The sequence below is a fragment of the Papaver somniferum genome, chromosome 2 (genome assembly GCF_003573695.1).
Source record: "Papaver somniferum cultivar HN1 chromosome 2, ASM357369v1, whole genome shotgun sequence".
NCBI lineage: Eukaryota > Viridiplantae > Streptophyta > Magnoliopsida > Ranunculales > Papaveraceae > Papaver > Papaver somniferum.
Genome location: NC_039359.1, coordinates 5,561,617 through 5,572,715, shown reverse-complemented (window position 1 = coordinate 5,572,715; position 11,099 = coordinate 5,561,617). Strand labels below are relative to the sequence as shown.

Here is an 11,099-nt window from a genome sequence, read left to right as displayed (position 1 = left end):
TTTATCTTTCTTACTTTATTACAAATATATTCCACCGGAAAAGATAATTTATTTTCCATGTGAAGAATTAATTGAGGAATATTTACACGTGAGATTATTTTGGAAATAAAATAATTCTTTCTTCATTTGGGAGATTTTGGAAATAAGGAGAGTTTATTATTTCATTGGAAGAACGAGGTGGCAATATTATTTGGGGAAAGATACGGATGACGACATCAAATTGTGTGCAAGTATTTCATAGAATAATTTATTTTGATACTTTGTTTAATGAAATCAAAGAAAGGGAAGGTGTATAAGAAGGATGTCGAATATTTGAGAGGGGGGCACCCGACCACAGTGCCGCAACAAAGGAAGGGTTTTGAATTTTTGTTTTCGATTCTTCATTTTTCATTAGTTAGAGTTTAATTTAATATGTTAATGGCTTTTGAGAAAGTCATTTCTAGCTAGTGTCATGTTAGGGTTTAGGTAGAAACCAATAAATTGTGTAAACTCTATATTTATATGCTCAATAATGATTAGAATGACTAGTAGTTTTTCTTCATATAGCTTGGTATTTTATTGTTCATATGATTTCATTGATTATTTATGCTTTTCAATTGATATGGCGTGCTTTGGTTAAATACCTTGACGTGATATGCTTTAGGATTGATAGGTAATGCTTTAGAATCACTACCCTTGAAGCGAAGAAAATTACAACGGAGAAACAATATTTGAAAATGCATGGAATAGGTTTTTAAAGATTAGTAGAGTTTGCATAATTAATTGGTGGAAACCAAAAATCCTAACAACCTCTTATCATTATGTTTATCGTTAAATTTATTTATTATTTCATTTTGTCTGAATTTCTGAAAACTCTTAAAAACATCATATTGTTGATTGGTTATTCTTGGTATTACTTAGTAGTGGTATTTCACACTCCTCGTGGGAACGACCTGTACTTGCCATTGTCTACAAGTTAGACGTTGTGCACTTGCAGTAATATTATTGTAAGTTTTCGAGCCTACCAGTAGGCTTGTGTCTGTAGCGGCCTAATACAATGTGTGTTCAATCTGGACTAGGTCCCGGAGTTTTTCTGCATTTGTGGTTTCCTCGTTAACAAATTCTTGGTGTCTGTGTTATTTCAGTTTCCGCATTATATTGTTTTATCTTTATAATTGAAATAATACAGGTTGTGCGTTAGATCATCAATTAGAGTAATCCAACCTTTGGTTGTTGATTGTCATTAATTGATCCTTGGATATTGATCTTTGGTACCATCCAAGTTATTCCTTGTATTTGTTAGTACTCGCAGTTTCTGTTTGAGGAAATCAAATCAAGAGAGAGAGAGATACAAACTCGTTGATGTACTTTTAATTGATTGAGTCTTGTTGATTCTCTTAAAAGTATATTCGAGTTTGTCCATACAGATTGCTAAGTGAAATATTGGGTGGTGTTGTTAGACCCCCGCTTTTTCAATGAGTGTAATACCAAACAATATATGGACTTTAAAACAAGATAATTGTAGGAATCCTAAGAATTTTAAATAAGTTACCAAACACATGAGGGATGTATATGAATCCCAGAATTTATAACCCCATGAGATTATAAATCATCGAAACAGTGTATTATGCAAACAAACCCACCAATAATGATTTTGCACCACACTAACTATATAACCTATGAATCTATGATCATAACTAACTGACTTATTATTCAAAATCATATTAGCCATTATGAAAAATAAGTGGATAAGGGTTTTGGACGCTACTACACAATGAGCATATTTTGTTTTACTATGTGGCCCTAAACTGTTTTGAGGCATTCTCAAATTGGCCGGGTTTAATAAGCCAATGATTCCATGCTCTCTGAAATATTACCTATGAAATATCCTGAAAACAAAATCGAGGACAGTCAAGGAGCGACCCTGGCATTACAAATGGGGAAAGATAAAGTGGGTATCATCTCTATAGGGATATAATCGGGAACTATAACCCTCTGTATATATAGAGGGAGGATCCATGGTTAATCTTATATAGATACTACCTTATAAGATTCGACAGGGTGATCCTTTGTCACCTTTCTTGTTTTTGTTAGTAGTTGAAATTCTTTCTTTGCTAATGAATGATGCAGTTATTTCAGGTAGGATTAGTGGCTTTCAAGTGGCGGAATGAGGTACTACTATCTCTCATTTGTAGTTTGCGGATGACACTTTAATTATGCTAGATGCAAATAAATTGGAGGTAAGAAGGTTGTTTATTATTCTTATGATGTTTGAGGTTATGACTGGATTGAAGTTGAACTTGGAGAAGAGTGCTATGACTAGCATAGGGGCGCTGAGCTGGTGCAGGAGCTATCTTTGGAGTTGGGATGTAAGGTGGATAGGCTTCCAATTACCTACTTGGGTATGCCCATTGGTGCCACCAAAAGAAATGTAGATATTTGGGAAGTTATCATTCAGAAGATGGAGAAAAAATTAGCTCCTTGGAAGAGGAAGTTTTTAAACAAGGAAAGTAGAGTGGCCTTAATCAAAAGCTCTTTAGAAAGTGTAGCTGTGTATTTTCTATCTATTTACTATATGCCTGTTTCTGTGGAGAAAAAACTGAAAAGTATTATAAGAAAGTTCTTGTGGGGGAGGATGAGAACCAGAAGAAGATGAGATGGGTTAACTTCAAGATAGTATGCAAACCAAAGTGCAAAAGGGGATTGGGAATAAGGTGTTTGAGATTGGTGAACAGGTCTCTTTTAGCAAAATGGTATGGGAGATATTGCAAGGAGAAAAATGCTTGGTAGATAAATATCATTTGTGAGAAGACTAAACCTGTAGATGCGGCTTTGGTTCCTTTACAAGCTAACGAACCAATTCGTAGGAGTATGTGGTATGAAATACAAAACGCTAATAAGAACTTTTATGATGCTGTGAATCTGCAGGTAAATGATGGCAGAAGCATACGTTTTTGGCATGATTGGTGGTTGAACAAAGAATTTTTGAAGAAGAAATATCCTAGACGTTACATAATTAGCTTGTAGAAGCACCACATGGTGGCTAATATCAAGGACAAAAGCTGGAACTTTCAATTTTCTAGAGAACTTAACCCTGCAGAGAGTATAGATTTGCTGGAGCTAAAGGACGAGCTGAGAAACGTAACTTTAGATCAAAGTAAAGATGATGCTGTGGAGGGAGAATGTACAACTAAAATGTTATATAAGAATATGGCTAGTGCAGAAGAAGATTGGGAGTTAAGTAACATTACTGAAAGTAAATTTGCTCATTCGAAAGTTTGTTTCATGATGTGGGCTGCAATGCATAGTTCAGTTCCTACTAGGGAGATGATGGAAAGACGCGGAGTTACGATACTGTCTAATCTTTGCTTATTTTGAGAATCAGCTGAAGAAAACTTGGATCACATCTTTCTGAACTGCAGTTGGGTTAACCATCTTTGGAAAATCTTTATTAGGTCTCTTCATGTTAGCTGGGTTATGCCAAATGAGTTAATGTTGCTAATGAAGAGTTGGAATTTAGCAGATGCTAAGGAGAGAAGAAGGATAATCTGGCAGATCATACCATTTGCAATTATGTGGGAGTTATGGTTGGAAAGAAACAGCAGGCATCATGGTGGTAGGAGAAAGTCGAAGGATGAACTCATTAACGCTGTTGTATTAGATATTTACTTATGGAGTTCTTCTACTAATGTTTTCAGGGGTTATTCGGTGAATCAAGTTATCCACCAATAAGAAGATGTAATTAATCTTTAAGTAGTTAAAAAAAATTTCTCTAAAGGAGTCTTTAGACTCAAACCCTTGTACATATTTTTTCCTCTTTCAATATAACCTTTTCTTCTCGGAAAAAGAAAAAGAAAAAAAGATTCGACATAATTTTCTTTAGAGTCCAAAAGATGAATTTGAAGCCAATATTTTGGCGGTACATTTTTCTTATGAAACTCAATGATTTACAAAAAGTAAGCACAATCTAAGAAATACAATACCACCATCCACCACTTTGAAAATCAATTGTTGGAAGTTAACAGTCGAAATTAAAACTGGTAGATAATGAGGTTCGGCATCTCGGATTGTGCTTATTTCTTGTAGGAATCTAGAATTCAATAAGAAGAATGTACCATCGAAACATTAGCTTGAAATCTTCAAAGAAAAATCGGTAGAAATCTGGTGTCCTCTTAGATGGACAAGGTCGGACAAGATTTGCGCCATTTCTCCATAAAATCCAAACGACAATGAATTTAAGTGTAATATTTTGATGATATGTTCCTCTTATAAGACTCTACATTCCTACGAAAAATAAATATAATTTGAGATGTATAAAACGACCATGTACCCTTTTGAATATCAGCCGTTCAAATTTAACGGTTGAAATTAAGATTGGTAGATAGTGAGGTTTGCTATCTCGAATTGCGCTCATTTTTTCTTTTTGTAAGAATGTAGAGTCTTATAAAAGTAACATATCATCAAAATATTACACTTAAATTTATTGTCGTTTGGATTTTACGGAGAAAATGTCACAAGACCCTGTGCATCTAGGAGTATTCATGGATCCTACCTCATTTATAAATATTATTTTCGTTAATAAATAAGCGAATATAGTGTTAGGTTAATGTACTTATAACGTGTGGTGGGGGTTGGGTGGGTTGTTCACGAATTTGGGGAGAAGATATGTCTATTGGATTATATAAATCTAAGTAGAGTAGAGTAGCTTAGATTGGTGAAGGTGATGCTGTCATTTTATGGCAGTTTTTGTTGTTTACGTTGGTAGTGTTTGTGTTGCTTATGCTGTCTTGTCTCTTAGAGGTGAGAAAGCAAGAAAGAGAAACACTTCTGATATCTTAAAATATGTGAATTTTATACTGTAAATAATAAACGATTTAAAAACAAAAGTAAAAGCAGGTGTGTTTGGATGAATGAGCCTCTACCCTCTCTATGCAACTCATTGGGCAGCGTGAAAATATGCTCTGTCATTGAAGAAAAAAGCCGAAAAAAGCAGTCCCCTTGAAACTGTCTCCTCAGTCTTTACAATCTCTCTAGAGTCTAGTCTTCAACTCTCTTTAACATTGATTATGTTAAATATGTGTTGTTGAACCCTAAAACTGTTTGTTTAACATAATCATGAGCAGTGCCCTTCTAAAATCTTAACTACTTCAAATTTTGACTTAAACCCCTTCTTAAAAACAATCCAAAACTACACCTTATACACTTTTCAAGAGCAATATCAGCTGACAACACCTTCATTTTTATTTCCACCACAAACAACTCTAACAACAGCAAGAATATCAGGAAAGCCTTTTCTTTATATCTTATTTTAATGCTGCAGGATGGTTAAATTGAGTCTATTAATTATAATATAATATGATAAACCTAACACATGCAAACCAAAAACAACATCTCTTAACCTTAATAAGAAAAGGAAAACAAAAGAATGTGTTCTGTACATGAGTATTTTCTTACCACATTGGTCCCCAACTATTATTACAGAACAGAAAATTAGAGATAGAATTTGGACCCTGCCATACTATGTTAACAACAATGTGACTGAAAAATAGTAATAACAAGTTAACAGCAAAGGGGATGAAGAAAAACTTACATTAATAAACATGGTGTAAGTTGTAACATACAATTTACAAAAATTTTAAAGATAATTTACCCCATTCTCTAAAAGAAAGAAAAAGAAGAAAACTACTAAGCATAAGATGGAACAATTCACCCTTGAACTTCTGTCTTTTTTTTTCTTGTCTTCTGCTTAGCATAAGAAAAACTACTATAAACAGAGACATTCTACCAACAATTCACCCTTGAACTTCTGTCTTTTTTTTTCTTGTCTTCTGCTTAGCAACTATGCTTCTAAAATTTCTCTTCTCCTCCCACAAAGTTAAAAGTTTGTAGTGTACATTGAATACACGAAGGAGTTCTTCATGATTGTTTTTTCTCTTGGATAGCAGCACTGTTGCGAGTGTTATGATTGATGCTCGTTCATGTATAGGACCCAAAGTGCGGTGCTGCATTTGGCATAGTAGAGAAACATCCAGTTGGATTCTTCAGGTGCTACCTAGTTCTGTAGGAGTGGTACATGGTGCGAGGGTGTTAGCAGGGATGTTGATCCCGCCCCCTCTTACAGATATTGTTGGACCTCTTACTGTACTGGCCCTGCTAACAAGATTTGGATCAAGAAATACAACAATGACTGTTATGTCATCGTGGAAATGTCGACGAACTCCACGATCTATTTTCTTCAAGTCTGAGTATCTCATTTCTCTTTTCTTTGCTGCTTCTTGCAGTGCAGTTTTCACTAGCCTTCGAGCAATTCCCTGGATGAACAGTAGAAAATAAAAATAAATCCCGTGATTTTGTGCCCAAGACTGATGGGCAAGCAACATATTGCCAGACACCAAGGAGTTCAATTTTCTTCGAACAATCTCAGCATGGGTCCAAATCACAGATTTGATTGGGTACTAAAAATTTGTGCACCCATGTTTAGCGTGAGTGAAAACTAAACAAGAACTAGTGCAAGTTGAAACCTAGTATCAGAAAAGAGGAATCATAGAGAATATTGTAAAGATATCTTACACTGTGTGGATGTTTCTGAACTAGATCGACTGCCTCCTGATTGGTTAGATGCTCCCACAACCCATCAGATGCAAATATAAGAAACTGATCGTGTGGTTGCAGCTGGTGCATGGAAATTGCAGGATCTGCACTCAGTATAGGTCTTTTGAAAGGTTCACGAAGGCGATACTTAACAAACAAAGGCTCCCTGTTGAACTCAGCTCTTTTCAAGTACACATCACCAATAGATCTAGAAATCTGCATTATCAACTCTTTACCATTAGAAGGAAAGAACTTAACATTCATAGTTCTTACCACTATTACATTGTAATAACCAAAATACAAGATTGTCACTAAAAAACTTTATTTTAAGGACACATGTAGCTATATTACCAAGAACATCCTTTTGAAAAAGTCTACAAACTTCAAGTTCAGCGGGAACAAGTTTTTAGACTGGGTTTAAGTACAGTATGCCAACCACATATTATACGGCCATCTAATAATTCAAAGCTAAATTACTTTAGAGAATTTTTTGCAATGACATGATAAGATTACTTTTCAGAGAAATCTTTTTTCTGAGAGCAAAAGGGAAAATTATACAAAGAAACAAATTTTCATCAAAATGATGAAAGACCGGAAAATACAAAGTTACTTTTCAGAGAATTAAAACCATGAATATCAGATGATTGGAATTAAGTGGCAAACCTTTCATCAAGTTCTAAATCAGAATCTTCTACCAAAAATCTTTTCTAGAATCTGATATCCCAGATTCCTAACTCTTTACAAAAGGTGGAAATTAACCAGAACTAGTCCTGATCAATTGGACAACATCTGTAGTCACCAACTACACCAAGGTAGTTCCAATTTCAATGAACTACAAGATGCATTCGACTTCTAATGGGGTTGCTGATTACCTAGCTAAAATAAGCTAAAATGAGGAAATAAAGACAGTTGAGGAAAAAATTAAATATAGCAAGGACAGCAGCAGAAAGAAAACATACCTGAATGAGGCCCTTTACACGCCACACATTATGCTTTAAAACTACTATGTGTGGATCATCAGGATGTGCTGCACGCAGCTCCTGTCTCACAGACTCTATGCTAGCGTTGTGCTCAGCTGATAACTGGACCGCAAGAACCTCCCCAGTAGCCTTGACTACTCTCCCTAAAACTGCCCGGGAATCACCCAGGTTTGCAATGTATAGAGTCCCACCACAAATAACACCGGAAAGGCAGCAAGAACCAACAGCTGCAATTTGAGGTTTTATTGGCCATTGTTTAGTAACCACAGAGAGAAAACCCTCTTCTGTTGCCTGATATGCTTTTCGAATCACATCTACAGACATGGATTTTTGTTCGGTGGCGAATCCTGCAACAACAAGAAAAAAAGAAGTATTACCATCATGGATTTTATCCTAGAACTGGAAGTATTTACTTAGTCAGAGATGAACATTATAATACGTAATAACCAGTGAAATCAAAATAAACAGCTACAGTTCTATTTGCTTTTTACTTTAGTGTTCTAGACTGACTCTACCAGTGGTAATCAACTATCAGATAGGTGTGGATATAGAGCTCTTGAGCTCCCATTCCCCTTAGCCGGTTGACAAACAAACTCTACCCGAATTTCGGTTCACCAGGTCATGGGTCTTTCTAGTCACAAAAGCGGTGCTGGGAATGAGCTAATGTGAAACCAAACTTGGGGGGAATATTGCGCCTCTGGTAATCTGACATAGACTAAGGATGGAGATTGGTGCATAGTCTCTCAGTTATCTTTCAAATGAGTAAGTCATGTCACAAGATTCGCATCAAGCATCCTATCAATCAAAGTTCATAATGAGGAATAAAAATCATACTTTTGAGATGTTGGAAAAGGTGATTGTTGACGAAGCGTGCAGTCTCAGGTCCACCATGCCCATCGTATACTCCAATAAAAGTTCCATAAGGACCAGACTCGAGCAAGCTCAGGGGACCCGACTCAAGCTGACTTTGATCCTCAAGTAAATTATTGGCCTGAACAACGGCCATTGAGAAATCTCCATTCATGTGTTGGCCACTGTCTTTGTACCAGAGAAGTCCATCCTGCCAACCCACCGTGTCTGAACCCGTCTGTCCATAATGGTCGGACGGTAGCCAGCAGGCTTTCAAAAAGTTCATCAACCCTGCTAACATCCCTCATCTCACTGAAACAGCCTCCAATTTCTCCACATTTATGATGAATGTAACAATATCCGATCCTCCACTTTTCTACTCCTTTCCTTTGGAGAGTGTAGAATCAACAATTTGATAATCAAATAATTCTGCATAGTCAAATGAACAGAAAAAATTATAATTAGAGATACAAACAATGCAATTTCAAATATACAAATAACAACAAGTATATGAAGAATGAAGAAAAATCCTACTCTTATTTTGGTAAATTCAAACCTTTGGTCTTGAAATGGGAATTCAAAAACAAAACAGGCAGAAATATCCAGTATAGAAAAAAAATTTAGGGGAAAGAGTGAGGTGGAAGCAAGACAGGGTGTCAAAATGTCAAATTCAATCCTACTTCTCCACCACAAATTTCATGTTTTTCTTCTCAACTGCTAAACTATTCATCATAGAGCTGAAAATGAAAAACCCATTTCCATTTTTCATACAATTAACAAAACCCAGAATTTAAAATTCCTCAAAAACCCTCACACCACCTCAGTATTAAATTGAGAGAAAGAAAAGAGAAAAACACACCTTTTTCAAACAGCTTCTATTTTCTTCTTCTTCTTCTTCTTCTTCTTCTTCTTCTTCTTCTTCTTCTTCTTCTTTCTGTTGTGATCAGTTTCTTTCTACAGCTGGAAGAAGGCAATGGAGATCTAAATAAAAAGGGTTAAGTTGAAAAGAATAACAATCCATGTGGTTGTGAAAGCATTAGATCTGAAAGATCCATCAAATCAGATTGATGATAAGCTTTTTGTTTCTTCCTTCTTTTTCTTTTGATTGTGAGTGATATAGGTGTGAGAATTGAGATAAAAGAAAAGAAAAAGAATGAGAAGATATCAAATGGACTGACTCTGAAGTCTATGTGTCGATTGGGCAAAACTGAAACAAACTCTTTCTCTCTTCTCTTTCTAGGCTGAGCAGACAAACCTCATAAAAACCAGCAAAGATAGAGCTTATAGACAGCCATCTATGGGCTCCACGCAAGGACTCATAAATAATAAAATATATTTTATGTTTTTTAATTTACTCCTTGGTCAAAGTCAAACTAACTAGAAGGAAATATGTTTTCTTTTGCAATCACCGTCAACTAATGTTTCTAATTTCTGAGTTAGTCCATTAAGTTTGGTGTTAACTTAAGTTTAACCCTTGTGTCTCTTTTTCGCACTAAAGTCCAAAACAAGGAACTCGATGGCTGTCAAGTATGGGCCAGTTTATGAATCCCACCGTAACTGATTTTCCCATCATGACATTACACGGATTAGTGACTGGCTAGGTGTCACACCACCCGTCTTAGACTGAGTCTAGTGGTAGTGCAAGATTCCAGTTTTTTGCTGGATCCACGTCACCAAAAATCAACGCCCGATCGCCCAACATTCTTCGTCCATACGCCATTTGAAAAGGCGTAAAGCGCCATTAGAAATGGCTTGTCCTCGGAATTTTCAAAAACGCCATTCCTAATGTGAGGAACTAATGGTTCAGGCATTTACACAAACACCTCATGTGTGTTTAGCTAACTGGTGAAGGTCATATGAATGATGAATCTGCTGTTGCATTAGCTTTCTTTCGACCTGCAACTTCGAATTCAACACACACCCATTCTCATAAACCTTCTTAAACACACAAGCATTCATTAATTGGTCACCGTTCCTAACGGTAGTGACTTCACTTTCTCAACTGGTTTACCCATAAGCAAACTCTGTCCAAACCAAACTAGAGCAAACCCATCCCGATCCTTGTCTCAAACTCGAAAAGACACATCTTCTAATTCTTATAATAGAACTCAGAGATTGCTCCATTCTCTCCTTCCATCACTGATTTCAACGGTAGAGAGTTCACTCTTCCTTCCCCGTCTTTCCTTATTTTCTTGCTTTGTAATTGTACCAATACTTCCAGCTTGAATCAGATTCGATTTCTTGCCTTTGTATACTTGTCTTAACTCTGAATCTGGGCGAGAACAACCCTGACTGAGCTTGCCGGCGTGAAGGACTTGCTGTAGCGAGAAGAAGTTATGGCAGAGAACTAAGACTTAGCTGGTGAGTGTAGTATTCGACCAAAGATATTACCGTGATACGCCATTCCTAATGGCGCTCTGGAGTAATACGCCTAGTGGCGGGGCTGGAAAATATAGGTAGGGGTGGCTTTAAATCTAATTGGAATGGTGGGGGTGGCTTAAGCCTATGGTTTAGGCTTGATCAGTTTTTTCCAAACTTGAAACGAAGGTGAAAATTCAAATTTTTTTTGACTTTGGGCTCGCTTAAGCCAGCCCAAGTCTATGAATAGTTCCGCCACTATAAATTTATACGCCATTTCTAATAGTGTGCCTGGGTTACTTTCATCTCGTGTCCAAACAAAACGAAGCACTTTCTGGGAAT

The 11,099-nt window shown here is 36.3% G+C and overlaps 1 protein-coding gene across 1 annotated transcript; it reads right to left on the bottom strand.

Moving 5' to 3' along the window:
- Positions 1-5,549: 5,549 nt before the first annotated feature.
- LOC113346740 (probable protein phosphatase 2C 46) lies at positions 5,550-9,643 on the bottom strand. The gene is made up of 5 exons (XM_026590241.1): positions 9,259-9,643; positions 8,385-8,828; positions 7,530-7,897; positions 6,550-6,786; positions 5,550-6,290 (listed from the first exon to the last, which is right to left on the bottom strand). Exons 2-5 carry the CDS (start codon positions 8,698-8,700, stop codon positions 6,021-6,023), a joined length of 1,191 nt encoding a protein of 396 aa, XP_026446026.1. The 5' UTR covers positions 8,701-8,828; positions 9,259-9,643; the 3' UTR covers positions 5,550-6,020.
- Between the last annotated feature and the right edge of the window lie 1,456 nt (positions 9,644-11,099).

Excerpts from the sequence above, each read along its gene's own strand:
- LOC113346740 (XM_026590241.1), bottom strand. The coding sequence starts at position 8,700 with ATGTTAGCAGGGTTGATGAACTTTTTGAAAGCCTGCTGGCTACCGTCC. Across the intron at positions 7,898-8,384 it reads CCTTTTCCAACATCTCAAAA|GATTCGCCACCGAACAAAAA; the intron begins GTATGATTTTTA and ends TTGTTGTTGCAG. Across the intron at positions 6,291-6,549 it reads TTCAGAAACATCCACACAGT|GGAATTGCTCGAAGGCTAGT; the intron begins GTAAGATATCTT and ends CTGTTCATCCAG.